At 39.3% G+C, this 19,320-nt stretch overlaps 1 protein-coding gene across 1 annotated transcript in view; it reads left to right on the top strand.

Moving 5' to 3' along the window:
• Positions 1 to 19,320, top strand: part of impg2a (interphotoreceptor matrix proteoglycan 2a) — a 304,601-nt gene that overhangs the window by 116,351 nt on the left and 168,930 nt on the right. The window contains exon 15 of the mRNA XM_051926629.1: positions 8,169 to 8,357. Within this exon, the coding sequence (XP_051782589.1) occupies positions 8,169 to 8,357 (189 nt within the window). The remainder of the gene's footprint in view (positions 1 to 8,168; positions 8,358 to 19,320) is intronic.

Below are 19,320 nucleotides of genomic sequence, written 5' to 3'. Positions count from 1 at the left end.
TGTCCATACACTGTAATGGAGGAGGCGGAGTCACGTATCGCGTCATCACGCCTCCTACGTAATCACATGAACTAAAAACAAGGAAGACATTTACAGCACGAGTCACACGTGGGAACGAAGGTAAATGACGTTAATTTTTGACTGTCTTTTAATACTGTGTGAGCATACATATTAACACATGTGCAATTAAACGTGTGAATTTACGGGGTGATTTCTCAGGCTTAAAAGCTCGCCTTTTATCAAACGCGGGAAGAAAGGTAACTGACGTTGTTCACTGTCTTTTAATACTGTGTAACCATACATATTAACACATGTCCAATTAAACGTGTGCATTTACGGGGTGATTTCTCATGCTTAAAAGCTCGCCTTTTACTAAAAAGGTAAATGCAAAACTATTTTCAATCAGTTTATTGAAACGCTCCCGTTAAGGATTGCAATAACATATTCGCGAGATAAAAGAACGAAGTAGGGGGAAATGGAGGAACAGCCGCAAACAGCGAAGAGCAAAAAATTTATTAAACAATTGAGAACGGAGCGAGTTAAGCATACAAGCATGTTCATAAGGGAAACAAAGCACGGTGTAAAACGTAAGTTTAAATTAAGTTTATAGAAACGCTCCCGCTGCGGATTGCAATAACATATTCGCGAGATAAAAGTTTAATGAGAAGACACGAGGTATAAATGAAGCACACGCCGTGGCGCAACGTTAGGGGCAACAGTTTCAACCATTCTATGATCTGCTTCTCGCAACTGAAAGACGGCACATGGCGGATGTTAGCCGACTTGCTGACCGCAACGTTAGGGGCTTCAACTATGGCGCTGACACAACATCTCAGTGCCAACACTTTGCACACTGTACTTAAAAGACACGCCCTCCTCACTGGACAGTTAAAAACACCAATCAAACTAACGATGACATCAAGTATTACCCAATCAAAAGTAGGAAAGGAGGCATCTTCATAAAATGCGTGTGGGATGATTTGCATGAGACGCTGCTTTAAAAAAAAAAATGATACAAAAAATACGGGATAAATCCCGTCCAGTATTGATTCAAAACGGGACGCGCAATTTCATTCTCAAACGTGGCACGATTCCGTATTTTAAAGGACGGGTGGCAACCCTACAGTGCCAGGTAACCACCCAAACAATCAGATTGTGATTCAGACTAGGAATGCAATGAATGTAATTACCCCGATCTACATACAAGGCGAAAGTCTTGCAACATTCAAAGATGATGGTTTGGGATAATTAGTACTTATTAAGTACAACATTGAACATAAAAGAGCTTATGAAGCCTTGAACCGAAAAAAGCAAGATCTCAGAGATCGTAAAAAAAAAAAAAAGGAGGTAATGTCGTTTTACTCGCTGTAGATTTTAGTCAAACATTACCAGTTATTCCACGAGGGAGACCAGCAGATGAACTCAACGCGTGTTTAAAATCCATGCTTCTCCCACGGTCGGTTATATGTCGTGTGTTCTCGGGTAGGTACACCAAAAAATGTATACATTTAAGCATGTAATGGGCAAAGAAAAAATGAGGTATACCCGAAGGCACTGCAGTAGTACTCAATGTAACTTTACTTCTTAAATGTTAATGTTTTACTGTTTAATAATTTATACGCTTCTTATATATTGTTCAAATTCTTTTATCAAAATACCAGTGACAGCGCAATGCACGATAACATGGAGTGAATACACCATACGCATCCGCCCACGGCCGCCCTGATGTGCGCAGATAGGAGTTGATTCTAAAATAAAATAAACATAAAAAGAGTAATACATTCATCACCCATAAAGTGGATAGCAGACGTGATGTATTATATGTGTACCACATTTCAAGTCAATACGTGAAACGGTTTGCAAGCTACATGTGATTTAAAATCATGGACAGACCAACGAAAAGCCACGGTAGCAAATTATAGAAGAACATTTTACTGTTTAATAATTTATATTTATATGAAATGTGCTTCTTATATATTACTTCATATTCTCATATGATAATGATGTTAATGTTGTTTATATTGATTTCTATGTTATTGTAAGTGCATCTATGTGTGTATATGTATGTATGTATGTGTGTGTATATATATATATATATATATATATAAAAAAAATATATGTGCATATGTATATATAATATATCTGTATATGTGTGTATATGTGTGTGTATATGTGTATATGTATATATATATGACAGCAACACTCATAACAATGACAACACAATTACATTGACAATCATGTTACGTTATTTTTAAAATGTTTCCTTTACTTTTTCATAACCTCTTTAACACACTACTTCTCCGCTGCGAAGCGCGGGTATTTTGCTAGTATAGTATATATATATATATATATATATATATATATATATATATATATATATATATATATATATATATATATATATATCTAAATCCCCGCGAAGTACTGCTTTTAAATTTTTATGAAAAAGAAAAGCTTTTTAAATTGAGGGAAAATATCCCAATAGCAATTTGTTAAGGATCTGTTTTTTTGTGAAGCAGCCTTAACACAGCTTTTCCGCTGTTTTATAAACGAATGCCATATAAGGTCTTCCTTTTTCCTTGCTTCGCCAAGGAAAGAGCCTTTTTATTAAATCCAAGGGTTCTTCGCTTTTTTTTTTTGTTTGTTTATTACGATTGTTATAGTTCTGTTTGTATACGACGTTGTCAGTTCAGCACTCAGGTTGTAATATGACCAAGCTGTGCAAGCTTACTGTTAAGAATGCAACGTATAGTTGTACATGAGAAAAGCAATCTTTCCTCAAATCAATAGCAAACTTTTGTAGGTCTATGAACTTAATTTAAAGTTTAGGTTTACACGGTGCTTTCTTTCCGAAGTACCTGCACTCATGAATATGTCTGTATGCGTCAGTCGCTCAAATCCCCGCGCTTCGCACCGGCGAAGTACTGCTTTTAAATTTTTATTAAGAAGAAAAGAAAACCTTTTAAAATTGAGGGAAAATATACCAATAACAGTTTGTTAAGGATCTGTTTTTTTGTGAAGCTGCGTTCACTCGAGTGATCACTTCGAGATGACTTGCTGGCTAATCATAAGCGTTACCTGGTAGGTAACCACCCATACAATCAGATTGTGAATCAGACTACGAATGCCGTGAATGTAATTACCCCGATCTACATGCTGTCAAATAAACGAACCACACGCCGTGGCGCAATTTTAGGGGCTTAGCCTCTAGCGCTGATGTCCGAGGTTCGATTCCCGTAAGGGAGTGAAGTGAGCGCTTCGCACCGGCGAAGTACTGCTTTTAAATTTTTATTAAGAAGAAAAGAAAACCTTTTTAAATTAAGTCTTAAAAAGAGCTGTAAAGATATTGACAATAAGCTACGCAAACCCACCAAGACATGCAATCGTTTAAATCAAAGCGCGAGTCGAAAAACACCATCCCATAATATTAGTTAACGATTAACACATTTCTATATGTATTGTAAGCATACAATACAACTGATAATATGTTGCGCTTATTTCTCTGGTGTACTGACATTTTTGCGCGTTTAACGGCTGAAATCTAACGTGGTTTGTGCCCTTCAGAATGAAAAGAGTTTGCATTTACCTTTTTAATAAAAGGCGAGCTTTTAAGCCTGAGAAATCACCTCGTAAATGCACACGTTTAATTGCACATGTGTTAATATGTATGCTTACACAGTATTAAAAGACACTCAACAAGTACACAGTATTAAAAGACAGTCAACAATTAACGTCATTTACCTTCATTCCCGCGTTTGACTTGTGCTGTAAATCTCTTCCTCGTTTTCAGTTCACGTGATTACGTAGGAGGCGTAATACGTGATGACGCGATACGTGACTCCGCCTCCTCCATTAGAGTATATGGACAAAAAACAGGTTCCAGTTATGACCATTACAAGTAGAATTTCGAAATGAAACCTGCCTAACTTTTGTAAGTAAGCAGTAAGGAATGATCCTGCCAAATTTCAGCCTTCTACCTACACGGGAAGTTGGAGAATTAGTGATGAATGAGTCAGTCAAACAGGTTCCAGTTATGACCATTACGCGTAGAATTTCGAAATAAAACCTGCCTAACTTTTGAAAGTAAGCTGTAAGGAATGAGCCTGCCAAATTTCAGACTTCTACCTACACGGGGAAGTTGGAGAATTAGTGATGAGTGAGTCAGTCAAACAGGTTCCAGTTATGACCATTACGCGTAGAATTTCGAAATAAAAACCTGCCTAACTTTTGTAAGTAAGCTGTAAGGAATGAGCCTGCCAAATTTCAGACTTCTACCTACACGGGAAGTTGGAGAATTAGTGATGAATGAGTCAGTCAAACAGGTTCCAGTTATGACCATTACGCGTAGAATTTCGAAATAAAACCTGCCTAACTTTTGAAAGTAAGCTGTAAGGAATGAGCCTGCCAAATTTCAGACTTCTACCTACACGGGAAGTTGGAGAATTAGTGATGAGTGAGTCAGTCAAACAGGTTCCAGTTATGACCATTACGCGTAGAATTTCGAAATAAAACCTGCCTAACTTTTGTAAGTAAGCTGTAAGGAATGAGCCTGCCAAATTTCAGACTTCTACCTACACGGGAAGTTGGAGAATTAGTGATGAGTGAGTCAGTCAGTCAGTCAGTCAGTGAGGGCTTTGCCTTTTATTAGTATATATATATATATATATATATATATATATATATGTATATATATATATAGGGATGGGAATTGATAAGATTTTCACGATTCCGATTCCATTTTCGATTCTGTTTAACAATTCGATTCTTTATCGATTCTTCTATCGATTCTTATTTTTAAAAAAGGAGAACACACAGGTCGATTAGCTTAGAACTTTGTTTTATATCTTATCTTTGAACAATATAGAAATTTAGGAGTAGCATGACCTTACAAACCCAACAGTGAGATCTTAAGAGATCCACAGCCTACGGCTCCTCGATGGGGTGCCACGGGGTCCCCAGAAAAAAATTTGTAAATGTAAAATAATAATAAAATAAATATTCTTCTGTAGCAATAACAAAGTATAACATAAATTATTCTGTGGCAATTACACAAGAATGTCCAGTAACATTTACACTCTCCTTTTTAAAAGTATATATGAGCTGAGTACTCAAAAATGAAACTACATCAGCCAGCAACAAATACAATCAACTCAAGTCCAATGGAACTGTGCACTGTGCAATTCTGCAACCATCAACTATGGAGAATTAACAATTCTTTTGCAGAAATATAAGCATATCTGCTTTTTCAGGAAGGATACGTGATCTTTCTGGACTTATGGTCTCTCCAGCTGTGGAGAACACCCTCTCAGACGGGGTGGAGGATGCCTGCACACACAGAAAGCTTTCAGCCAGTCCTGACAGCAGGGGCAGAGTCTCTCTCTTGCTCCACCACCATAGGGTGGCGTTATCCTTGCAGGGGATGGGGGTTAGGCTTCTATACAGCTGGATCTCCTGATCCACTCCCTGGGCCAGGGAAAGAACGGGCTGCCGTTGTTGGAATGACTGCAGCTCATTGTCCTCCTCTTCAAAGAATTCCTCCAAGGCCATTTTTTTTTGCTTTACTGGTGGTGCCTGAAATGAAATGGACATAATAAAAAATTAAGCAAAAAATGAACAATCCATGACATCTAAATTATCATCACAATGAGCTAAACTTACATAGTCTTCTTCATCCTCATCTTCATCTTCGAAAAAACTCTCCCTGTGTGTCTCCTTGCTCCAGGTGCTTGAGTAGAAAGTGACAAATAAACAAACAAATCAAACTAAGTACCACAGATCCATAGATGAAAGGTCTCACTCTCACAATGGAAATGTGCTACAATGAAAGACACTGTCATATTGAAATACCTCATCTTCTCCTGCCTCTGTGTTTGCTGCAATTGCTGCTTCCCTGATCCTGTCCCAGACTTCATCCTTATCCACTTTGGATTTAAATCGGGGGTCCAAGATGGTGGCCTCCTCCAGGAATCTCTGGATATCAGCGTGTTTAAATTTTTAAAGGGGAGGAAAATGTGACATCATGACTATCCTTAAGTATTTATAACTGTCATTTTATTTATGATAAATAAATCATCAATTGTACCTGGTATCGTTTGGAAAGATCTTTCCGAATGTTCTCCTTTATGCTCCTTGTGAAGGCAGAGTCATCTTCTTGTACGGTGTAGTGTTTCTGTAGCTTTTGCAGGATGGGCAAAATCTCACCACAGGTCAGACTTTTGTCGCTGGAGACTGCTAGTGTGGAGGTGTAGTGCTTCCGCATGAGCAGCACAAACTTATCTGCTTTTCTTAAGTCATCATTGACCATTTTAGCCAGTCTGCAATATCAACAAAACAAAAATACAACAGATACGTTGCATAAAACAAACAAAAATAAAACCTGAGTCCAAGTTAAGCCATATTATCATTATTTTTCAATACTACTCACCTTTTCTTTTCCATGGACTTTCTTAACCGTGGATCAATGGCTGCAGCCTGGATGGCAGGAAACTGCTCACAGAATCTCTCCATCATCAAATGCAGAGAGTTCCATCTGGTCTTTACATCTAGGAGGAGCATATGCTTGGGCAGCTCTGAGGGGTAACACATCCACAACTTAAATGCTAATGTAATATTCCTTATCTTAGTTTATGAATTTAATTTGATCATGATCTATTGATTTACATGTACACAATCTTAAAAAACTATTTACTATGCTTACTGAGCAATTCTTGCTTCTCCTTCAGGACCACTTTTGCCATGTGGGACCTCTTCATCCATACAATCACAGAGCGAATTCTTGCCACCCAGTTGGAAATGGCAGGACAGTTGTAGAGCTTCTGAGCTCCAAGGTTCAGGGTGTGTGCAAAGCATGGAAACTTGAGAATTTGTAGCTTTTTGACAGCTACATCCATGTTGGCCGCATTATCAACAGTGGCTGCCACAACCTTGTCTTTGATACCATATTCCTCCAAGATCTCATCAATCTCCTCTGCTACGGCTGTCCCTGTCTGTGCCTGGTACACTGGTTTGGTTTTGAGGACTTTTTCTTGAGCCATTCCTGACATAATGCAGCGTTACTGTGAGGTAATGATCTTGACTAAAACTTGTCCATCCATCTGCAGTGATGGCTGCCTTGAACACATGTTTCAGCTCAGAAATCAGATTTGCCTTTTCGACCACATACCAAACAGGGATCAAGTGGTTGGTTAAACTGTCTCTGTTTGGGGCTTTGTACTTAGGGTTCAGAGTCTTTGTCATTTCTCTAAAAGATATATAAATGGAAACGGATGAAACATCTGGTAAGAGGAGAACATGCAACTTTGACATTCTCTGACTTAGCCTACAATTAAACACATTCACTTACCGAAAATCGGGGGCATCTACTGTGGCAAATGGATGCAAGCCTTTTACCACAAACTTAGTCACTGCTCGGTGACATTCGTCTACCCTGGCCTGTGTCATTTTACTTTTCCCCGCCTCTGTGAAAGGAGAAGCTACCGGTAGACTGCAGCGAGAACTGCCAGCATTTGAGACAGCCAGACTCTGTCTGTCTCTCTCATCATGGTCATCTAAATGCAATGCATAGTAATAGCAGGTTTTGCAATAAGGCAAATCGCGCTAACATAATATGCAATGTTAGTTGATTAGTTACCTGCCGTATTAACGGGAGAGGACGTGCAAACGTTACTGCTGCTGCTGGGTTGAGATTCACTAGTCCGGAGCGGATCAAAAACACGACATTCATTTAAGGTTATCGCGTGTTTTGTGAGCAAATGCTTTTGCATATTCGTAGTGTTTCCTCCCTTTGATGAAATATCTACTTTGCAAGTATTGCAAGTTGCCCTGTTGTCATCCTTTCTTGTAAAGTATAACCAAACTTTTGAGCGTTTGTGCCGCTTAGGCGCCATGTTTCCTGCTGGGTAAATGACGCTACGCAACGTGGTGACGTCATTCGAGGCGAGGACATATATACACAGACACAGATTTTAAGATTTATATATTAGATAATTATGAATATGAGTCCTTACATTAATTAGTGGAAGTCAAGTAAAGCTTGTAGGTAAAACCAAAAAATGATGAGACTGGATATATTTATAGAAGCAACAAAATTATCACATTATTTTATTTTCCACTTTCTGAACTTGCTGTTGATTCATAGATTAACTCCGCCCTCTGTTTTGTCTACATAGGTGTCGAGTAGGTGAGAACTGGTGGTACCGTGGAGAGCACTGTGAAGAATACGTCTCTGAACCTTTAGTAGTGGGTATCGCAATTGCGTCAGTAGCTGGATTCCTGCTTGTTGCCTCTGCTGTAATCTTCTTCCTTGCAAGGACCCTAAGGGATCAATATGGAAAAAGTGACAAAGATGACTCAGGAGAGTGAGTATTTTCCATAAAGACTATTTGATAAGAGCTTTTTTTAAAATATCAGAAGCAAATATACTGCTGGGGTAGCTACTGGCTTCCCACAACCTTGAAGTGGATGGTCAAGCTAATGAATGGATGGATGGGTGTTATATTTCATAGTCTCTTAAAGGTTGTCTTATAATAGCCTGGTGTTGAAAGTCCTGGATCTACCTGCTAAAAATTCAATGTTATTGAATGAATAATCTGATGGCTATATCTTTACAATGAAAATGTACTGTACAAGCATTTGGAACCTATGGAATGATTCTTAAAAAGTTTAACCTTATAATGATGAAAAGAATGATAAAAAGAAAATGAAAATTTCACATTTTATCCAGAGTTGTGTAGATGTGTGTTATTGTAAGACTAAAGAAATAAGGAATTAATTATTGTTTTGTTTTGTGGTCAGCTATACAGTAGATTTGTATGCTCTCTGATTCTTAAACAGTGCTCGAAGTGGAACTAATTACTTGCAGTACTCTATTTTAAGGTGATACAATAACATTTGATCAAATGTCTGGCGGGTTCCCTGTGAAGATTCACAAAGAGGTGCAGATACTCATCAGTGTGCTAAGAAAGAGTGAACCTTCAATTGTTTCTATACATTTACAGTTGATTGTACAGCAGAGTTGTCCCTGTGAAGATTACTGAAGAGGTGGCAGTACTCACTGGTATGCTAAGAAAGGTGCCAGTATGGAGAATGGGGAATCATATTTAAAGGTTCTACCTCCCTTTGCATCATACATGACTTTACTGATGGCTTAGCTCTGTAAAAATAAAAATTACAGGAGACATATGGTTCAAAATTTTTTAGATTTGTCAATTAGAGAACCGATTAATTACTCTGTATCGGACAATTGGCGGAAATCCTGTCTATCTACATAATACAATGTTTTGTTTTGAACCAACAAACCACTGAGACCACAGAACAACCCAGTTAACAGCTTCATCTCTCAGAGTTATCCTAAGTATGGTTCCTCTTGAAAGGGCCACATTTGCAAATACAGGAATGAATCGGCTCAGTACAGCTAAAAAGGTGATGTAAAAATGTAAAATAAAGGCCACATAGGTAAAATTAAAAACAAATAAAGCAAAAGTTATAATAAAAATAACTATCCATATTGATAAGCATTATAAGTTCCACACTAACAAAAGGTATTGGAATGTTATGTTGAAATTGGAAAAGGTGCCGTTATTGCATTCTGCTGAGTATTGGCCCACTTCAAGCACTGCTGTTAAATAGGGAGTGTTGACTTGTCTCTACAGTTTATTTCTCATGTTTTGTAGTTACAGTTTGGCGGCAAGTTTGGCTAATAATGTTTACTAGATTACTAGATGCAGTGGATTCTCCATAATTGATAGGAGCCTGCTGAGCTCCCTTCGCTCTGCCACAGATGTTAAACTGTCTAGCTCCATGCCAACAATAGAGCTTGCCTTCCTCACCAGTTTGTCCAGGCGTGAGGCGTCTTTCCTCTTAATGCTGCCTCCCCAGCACACCACTGCGTAGAAGAGGGTGCTCGCCACAACTGTCTGATAGAACATCTGCAGCATCTTATTGCAGATGTTGAAGGACGCCAGCCTTCTAAGGTAGTATAACCGGCTCTGTCCTTTCTTGCACAGCGCATCAGTATTGGCAGTCCAGTCTAATTTATCATCCAGCTGCACTCCCAGATATTTATAGGTCTGCACCATCTGCACACAGTCACCTTTGATGATCACTGGGTCCATGAGGGTTCTGGGCCTCCTAAAATCCACCACCAGCTCCTTGGTTTTGCTGGTGTTCAGGTGTAGGTGGTTTGAGTCGCACCATTTAACAAAGTCATTGATTAGGTCCCTATACTCCTCCTCCAGCCCATTCCTGATGCAGCCCACGATAGCAGTGTCATCAGCGAACTTTTGCACGTGGCAGGACTCCGAGTTGTATTGGAAGTCCGATGTATATAGGCTGAACAGGACCGGAGAAAGTACAGTCCCCTGTGGCGCTCCTGTGTTGCTGACTACAATGTCAGACGTGCAGTTCCCAAGACGCACATACTGAGGTCTGTCTTTAAGATAGTCCATGATCCATGCCACTAGGAATGAATCTAATCCCATCTCTGTCAGCTTGTCCCTAAGGAACAGAGGTTGGATTGTGTTGAAGGCACTAGAGAAGTCTAGAAACATAATTCTTACAGCACCACTGCCTCTGTCCAAGTGAGAGAGGGATCGGTGTAGCATGTAGAGGATGGCATCCTCCGCTCCCACCTTCTCCTGATATGCAAACTGCAGAGGGTCAAGGGTGTGTTGAACCTGTGGCCTAAGGTGGTGAAGCAGCAGCCTCTCCATGGTCTTCATCACATGTGATGTCAGAGCAACAGGCCGAAAGTCATTCAGCTCACTAGGACGTGATACCTTTGGTACTGGGGTGATACAAGATGTTTTCCAAAGCCTCGGGACTCTCCCCTGTTCCAGGCTCAGGTTGAAGATGCGCTGTAGAGGACCCCCCAGCTCCGATGCACAGACCTTCAGCAGTCGTGGCGATACTCCATCTGGACCCGCTGCTTTGCTGGCACGAAGTCTCCTCAGCTCTCTGCTCACTTGCGCTGTTGTAATTATGGGTGGGGATGTCTTTCCTATGCTGGTATCAGCAGAAGGATGTGTGGAGGGTGCAATACTCCAATACTATTATGTCTGAAGTGGAGTCATTCCCCAAATGCACGCACAAGAGAGCTGAAACAGTGATTTCCTGTTAAAATGAATCAAAGGCTATTCAAACCATCCTGGAGCCTTAGAGAAAAACACAAGTAGGGTGAATATGATTTAAATGTTGATGCCTCTGTGTTGTAAGCCTCAGATAACAGTCAGCTTTTGGTTTGCATGTCATTTGGTGTTGTATTTGTGGTTAAAATCAATGAGCATTATTGGAAACCAAATCAATTTGTTAAATGGTACAGACCGAAAACCATGCCTCCCATGTACCTAAACTGCTTTTCCCCACACCTTTAAACTGTAAGTTCAACTTCCTGTCCTATAACTGGATGACATAAATGCTCATGCACCCATACCTAGTGAACAGAAAGGCTTAACCACCACCACATGATTCTCTTTAATCATTAGTCTGACCTTCACTCCTTTGCCAGTGTATTCAGCTGTGGTGAATGGTTTGCCACACAACCAGAGCTTCTTTTTGGTAGTCACTCCCAGTTACCATGAGGTCCTTCGATTTTCTGGTAAGACAGATTGCTTGTGGAGACTTTTTTCACTGACTGGCATCAAGTAATGAACTCTGTTGTGTTCAGTGATAAAATCTTTAAAAAATAAATAAAAAAGAGGTTCTACAAGAGGTTAGAGACATTTAGCACATATCACAACATGACTTCTCAGTAGCTTTTTGTACCTCAGCCACAACACAGTAGACAAAATGATTAAATGTGTATAAATGATGTCAAGCCCTCTGAAGCTCATGATTTAACACAATTGCATTTTTCATTTTAGGACTGCAGTATGAGAATGTGAAAAACACTGTCAATACTGAAATAATTTTGTTTAAACATATATTTTCTTAACTTTGTTTTTAAAGGTACGGAGAATGCTCTCATGCTGCAAAATCATTAATCTGGATGATGTTAAGATTTCAGAGTCATAATTACAGTGGCCTTCACCTTTTGTTTATTTGTCTGTTCTTCTGAATCTTCTCACTGATTCACACTTCTGAGGCATTGGATCTCATCAGATGCTCATAGCATCTTGAGGGAAATTTTAGCTAATGCTTGTAACTTTATTCATTTTTAAAAATTATTTCACAATATGACAGCATTTCGTCTTAGAAAGATGCAGAAGTTGTAAAACTTTCAGCTACAGATCTTGACCATATATTGTTCTCCTCTCTTGCTAAATGAATCTTAGCCTAGAGAGGTCTATTAATTTATTATATCTAAGATGCCTCACTTAAAGGTTTTCCAATGCTGTACCTACCCTAGTGTCCATATAAACACAGGGAATTCCAGTCTCTATATTACATCCTGCCTGAAGAAGGGGCCTGAGTTGCCTTGAAAGTTTGCATATTGTAATCTTTTTAGTTAGCCAATAAAATGTATCATATTGCTTGACTTCTCACTACCTACAGGAGACAGAAATCCTGTGGTGAAATGAGCATAACCAGAACTCAAAAAAGATACACTTTACTCATTAACTTATTTTACACCACTTCCCTTTTGTTCTTACTTAATGAGTTCTCTCTGGGTAGTCCAGTGTTTTTCCCAAAATCCCAAAAATGTACATGTTAAGTTGTCTCTAAATTGGCTTCATATGGGTGTGCCCACTAATGGACTAGCATCTTGTCCGTTGTTTCCTGTCTTGTACTTGATGTACTTTTTCCAAACCTTTACTGGAATAAGTGACCTTGGTAAAAAGAATAAATGAATGAATGAATGAAGGAATTAATGAATGGGTAATTCTTCCTTAAAGCACTGTATCATCTGTTGCAACTGTGAATCTGTGTCTGCATCTGTAGACAAGGAACATATTTTACATAATGTGGAAGTTAGATATTTTATTATGTATAAACCAGGTAAAGGTTTTAAAACTGTAAAATTATAAGCCGGAAGTAGGTCAACGAGCACCTGCAGCACTTCCAAGTGGGCTATAAAAGTCACCACTCCGGGCACCAGAGTCGGGAGAGGGAGGACTTCAAAAACAGATGACTTGTTTCTTTTCCTTTTTATATACTGGTGGAAACAAGACGTTTAACATTTCCTGGAATGACAAAATTATAAATGTACCTTGGACACTTTCACAAAAAGTTGCTACTTAATTTTAGCCCTCTGACCAGCAATACAGCTTGTGCAGTGAGGCATTGCAAAGTCCAAACACACAAAAGCTTATAAGTGCATCTTTACTCAATATGATCTAATGAAGAAGAACAATGTTTTTATATGGTCACCTTTAATTCAAAGCTTAGTCTCAGCAAAACAAAGGCCTGACTTTGTTTGTGCCTGCCATAATGTCTTGAGTGTCACCAGAGGCAAAGAAAAACGATATTGGCATGCTGCGGGCAGGCATGTCATGTGCCAGTATTGCTACAAATCGTAGATAAAAAATTGAAATAACAACTAGAAATTGTGTCCCAGTTTCTGGAAAGGTTTCACCAAACCAGCAGGTCATATGATCATCCAAGAATTGGTTGCCGTCAATTGAGCAGGACCAATACACCAGAATGACCCATTTGAGAGATCATTTCAGAGCTTCCACTTGTACTGCTACTGAAACTACCAACTGAGCTAATGCAGTGATAGCAAAGTAAGAAATTGATGGCTTGTCAGAGGCTTTCTGCTCACACCTTTTACATGGCACACCCAACTTGCTTAAGCCAGACAGAGGCTGTGATGGACTTGTCAGCAGTGGCATCATGTCCTTATTAGTTGTCATGCTTCAGCTTGATTCATGCCAATCCAAGCGCATGAGGAGAGAAGAACAGTATGCTAAATATATATATCTACGAAACTGAACCATGGGAAGGAACATGATGCATTATGGAGATGAGATTATCATTCTCTGTGTTAGGCACCTCAGCCTGATCCTACAGCCGGGCAATGCCAGGCCATGCACCATCCTAGGTCATAAATGTCCTAAGGATGAATGCTAGTATGAAGATTCTGCCTTGGCCTGCTTTCTTTGTTAACCTTAACCCCAGTGAGCACCATTGGGGTGCCTTGAATTGCAGAGTTCAGAGACAAGACCTCTGCTAACAGCTGGAAACTCTGTCAGGCTCTTCTGATGGAATGTGATAACATCCCATTCCTGCAGATTCAGAAGAAAATTCACTCAATCAATCAGTGCTGCCTGAAAAAAGAAGTCACACAAGATACTAAACATCTACAAGATGACCCTTGTTAATGTTCACTGTTGTTACTGTTTTACTGTTGGTTTTGTCATATTGTTTTGCTTTCCAGTAGCTTTGTTTTTTATTTTTATTTCAGCCATTACATTTGAAATTCATGAGTACTCCATTTCTTTTTTTCCTTCAATGTATATATTTTTATTGACTTTATTAGTGGATTCCAACTCTCTAAGACATGAAGTACTACATCTTATTCAAAACACATCAGATAACCCCACACACACATGCAAGACAGGAAAATCTTAAGAAATATATTGTAGAAGTTCATATTAATGATGATTTATTTTTATTTAATGCAGTACTATGTATATGAAATATATACAGTAATCCCTCCTCCATCGCGGGGGTTGCGTTCCAGAGCCACCCGCGAAATAAGAAAATCCGTGAAGTAGAAACCATATGTTTATATGGTTATTTTTATATTGTCATGCTTGGGTCACAGATTTGCGCAGAAACACAGGAGGTTGTAGAGAGACAGGAACGTTATTCAAACACTGCAAACAAACATTTGTCTCTTTTTCAAAAGTTTAAACTGTGCTCCATGACAAGACAGAGATGACAGTTCTGTCTCACAATTAAAAGAATGCAAACATATCTTCCTCTTCAAAGGAAACAGAGAGGAAAGCAAACAAATCAATAGGGCTGTTTGTGCCGCGGTGCTTCGCATACTTAAAAGACAAAGCTGTTGAAGACAGCAGCTCACACCCCCTCCGTCAGGAGCAGGGAGAGACAGAGATAGAGAGACAGAGAAAAACAAAGTCAAAAATCAATACGTGCCCTTTGAGCTTTTAAGTATGCGAAGCACCGTGCAGCATGCCGCTTCACTAAGCAGCTGCACAAAAGGTTGCAACGTGAAGATAATCTTTCAGCATTTTTAGACGAGCGTCCGTATTGTCTAGGTGTGCGAACAGCCCCCCTGCTCACACCCCCTACATCAGGATCACAGATAGTCAGTGCAAGAGAGAGAGAAAAGTAAGTTGGGTAGTTTCTCAGCCATCTGCCAATAGCGTCCCTTGTATGAAATCAACTGGGCAAACCAACTGAGGAAGCATGTACCAGAAATTAAAAGACCCATTGTCCTCAGAAATCCGCGAACCAGCAAAAAATCTGCGATATATATTTAAATATGCTTACATATAAAATCCGCGATAGAGTGAAGCCGCGAAAGGCGAAGCGCGATATAGCGAGGGATCACTGTATATGGTCTTGAGACAGTTAGTCTACTTCACCTTTTCAATAATATGCAAATGGCAAGAGTTTTCATTCTTTACATTTATAAGGAATTGAAGGCAACTGAGCTAAAACCAATCTGATGTAAAGCCTTTGGAAGAAAACATCTTAAAATGTCAGATAAAGAAGCTACTTAAAGGCCCAGGAGAAAAATCAGTCTCAATTATTGTCAAGAAAAGGCAAGGAATCTAAATAGGATTTTGAGCAGCTTGTTTACACTGTCCGGAGGAATGTTTCAGCAGGGTGTTTCTCATCCTTTCCATTTAGCTTTTTCTTTGCTGAATGAAGGAAGAGCAGCATCATGAAGAAAGTCAGCTGAGGAAACTGAACACTGGTGGCAAACTGGCTGCAGATGCTGCTTCACATTTCCACTAGCCTTTGTTTAATTAATGCCCCTATCTCTCTCTCACTCTGTGAAGTTTGGTTTACCATCATAGACCAAGCACGTATAAATTATTTTATATTTATTGTCACCCTGTAAGAGTGATAGAGAGAATGTGTGACCGTGTGTGTGTGCATGTGTATGTGTTTATGAGTCTGCGTATCGCATTCCTTGAAATTAACTGGCACTCCATATAAGTAGCTTTTTGCCTTGTGTGTCTTTAATTTCCCTTTAAATTAAACAACAATCCATAACTGAGAAATGAAAATCTCAAAAATGTAAAGTCAAATGAAAAAATTCTAAACTTTAAACCTAAAAAAATACAAGGACATAAAGGCTGAAATCATTTAAGCAGCAACCAAATAAAACATAAACCAAAAGTCCACAACAACCAAAGTACAAAATCCTAAATCAAATGTCAAAAGCAGAAAATACAAAACCCAAATTGGTTGAAAGACTGAAAACTTACAAACTCTCAAAAGCATAAAAAGTTGGCCTAAGAGGACAGCTAATAAGAACTAATGTTCTAGCAAAGGGGCAGTTAGAGGGACTGGAGGAAAATGACCAAACCAATAGAAAAGAAAAAAAGAGAAGTACATCAGCAATCTTTGCATTATGTTAAGTGTTGTTAGGATGGCCTCTGGCTCTCCTTCCTTCTGTAAGGCAGAATGTTTTGAAAATCTATTAATGGCCATGTTTTGCACATTAGAGTCACTGGACTGTTGATAATTCAAGTAAAAGGAGTAATCCAAAAACTCTAAAGCAAACAGTATGTTTTACCACATGTTTGAAAAAGGGCAAACGGTAAGAATTGAGAGGACCAGGAGGTAAATTACAATCATAGCAAATAACAGGGTTGAAAACAGGATGTCAAGTGTTCTTTCAAAAAAGCCCAAAAACTTAACCAAATCGAAAATAGCTCTAGTCCAAAGTCAAAAAGCAAAAAAACTTTGCAAAACGCACACTAGAAGTATTTGAGAAATTATTCACAATTGTGGAAGGTGTGCTAGCTGTAATACCAACTTTCGGAGCAGCACACCTATAAAGTTATCATTTATCTGAGGCCACAACCCCTAGCGATGGCTCCTCGTGTCATAGTGATCATCATCCAAAATGGAGGTGACCACTTAAAAAAAAGATGATGTCACGGAAAAATTAAAAACAAAACCAGTCATAAATACTTCTTAAACAGAAATATCATTACCAAAAATATAAATAAAATAATAAAGACTCTAAGAAAAAAAGTTAAAGCTCAAAATAAATTTAAAAAGCAAACAAATTCAGTGCCGAGGTACAATCCAAACCAAGTCTTTCTCAGACACTTTTGATGCACAGTGCTTGAACAAACCCTGCTAGATGTGCTCATTTTGTACTATCCCATCCCATCCATCATGTGATTGCAGTGTAACTGATATTTCTAGGCAACACAACTAGATGGTTGGGTTTGAAATCTGAAGCGTAGGGTTATCATAGAGAGAAGGCACATACATGGCACAAAGCAGGAATGGTAGTTGCAAAATAACATCATCCAAATCAGTCCAAAGATATTGTTGTTGTTTTTTTTTTAAATCAAGCTTGAAACAATTACCTCTTTGCCTCTACAAACCTTTTTAATACTCAACTGCATGCATGACCAGAAACTTTGAGACGTGACTGCTCTAAGAACCTGCATACCCAACTAAGCAAGGTCCAAACACAGAAGATGCCACTCTTAAACTCAGTTATGCTCATGATTAATTGGACACAAACTCAAAGATAAGACTAAATTAGAAGTGAAAGTTTTTTTATCAACAACAACAGTAATAATAGTAATTGATACAAATGAGAAATAATTAACCAGATATAAAGAGGAAAGAAAACATAAATAACAACCTAGGCTGAAAACACAACTTATTAAATGAACCACAATAAGAAAAGAAAGAGAAACCTTAAGAAGAGGAAAACAAAAACCCCACAAATAACTGAAAGTAGAATAAGACTAATACCTCAAAACCTAAAAAATGCAAATCAAAAATTTTAATTGCAACAAGACTGGAATCCCTAGAGCCACCATCCAATGAGCAGTCCAAAATATATTGCAAAGCCGAAATAAATAAGACAAAACACAAAAAGCTTTAACTACTAGAATACAAAATTCAATCAGCCAAAAGTAATCAAACAGAACAAAGTTGCAGCATTAAGAGGAGAACCATAGCAAAGAGCTGCCATAGCCAACAGCTGAGGATTCTTCAATAGATCCTCAGGTGACTCCCATAACTGGCAGAGCATCTAAGAAATAAAAGATAAATGAAGAGTCGATTCCCAAAGGCTTAATTGTAAAGAAGGCAGGGGGAAAATAAGTATATAAAAGCAAAGAAAGAACAGGAAGGTAAGAAATGAAGTGAGAGTCCATTTAAATCACAACAAAAAGTGAGATGATATAGAACAAAGTGAAATAGAGTAAGGTTAGGGTTTTACATACTATATTGAAACATTGACTGGTCTCTATCCTTATATTTGAAAAAAGTGCAGGAAGATTAGATAGCTCAGGTTGTTTGTCTGCAAGTGTTACGAGTGGTTCATGCTGCAGTGAAGTTTTTAAATAAATAATCACCATCCAGGAAGTTCAGGCTCCATTGGGTGCGAGTATGCGCATGTATGCTTTACCACAGGGATGACTGAGGTACTTAGCTGATCGCACATACACGTGCAAAGGCGAGCGGATCAGTCAGGTGCCTCATTCAGTCCTCGGAGGTAGAGGTGTATCACACCTGCACCCAATCAGGCCATATAAAAGGAGCCTGCACCACAGAGAAGGGGACAGAAAGATAGAAAGAACGAGAAAAGAACAGAGACAAGGAGGTTAAAGGAATAGCAGTGTGGCAGATGGCCAGGACCCATGCCTGGTCGGGACGCCCCTTTGACACTGGTTCCAGGGGAAGCAGTCATGGGATGCACACTACGTCCCCCGGAACACTTGTTGGCAGCCCCCCTGGGTTAAATCGGGGCCAATATTTTGGAACACCGGAGCTCATTCCTGTTGGGCTCCATGGCCACCACCAGGGGGAGCTGCACGGCCTAACGAGCCCGTCTGGACAAGAACGCAGCCACACCTGGAGGTGCAGCCGGAAGTAGGTCAACGAGCACCTGCAGCACTTCCAAGTGGGCTATAAAAGTCACCACTCTGGGCGTCAGAGTCAGGAGAGGGAGGACAAAGCTGCCTGGGAGGAGTGAAGGAAGAGGAGTGATTTTAGGGTGTTTTTGGTGTTTTCTTTGGTGGTGTTTTGGGACTGTGTTAGGGCTGAGGGACACGGGGAAGACATGGCCCCCAGCTGAAGAAAATAAATCTTTTTGTTAATTTTTATATGTGCCTCTGCTGTCAGTCTGTGTCAGGTCAACACCTATATAGCGCCTTATGCCACAGTAGAAAGAAGGCAGGACTGGGAGAACAGAGTTGGTGAGGGAGA

Source organism: Erpetoichthys calabaricus, chromosome 4, assembly GCF_900747795.2.
Source record: "Erpetoichthys calabaricus chromosome 4, fErpCal1.3, whole genome shotgun sequence".
Lineage (NCBI taxonomy): Eukaryota > Metazoa > Chordata > Cladistia > Polypteriformes > Polypteridae > Erpetoichthys > Erpetoichthys calabaricus.
The sequence above is the reverse complement of the archived record's forward strand: the minus strand, read 5'-3'. Positions and strand labels throughout refer to the sequence as shown.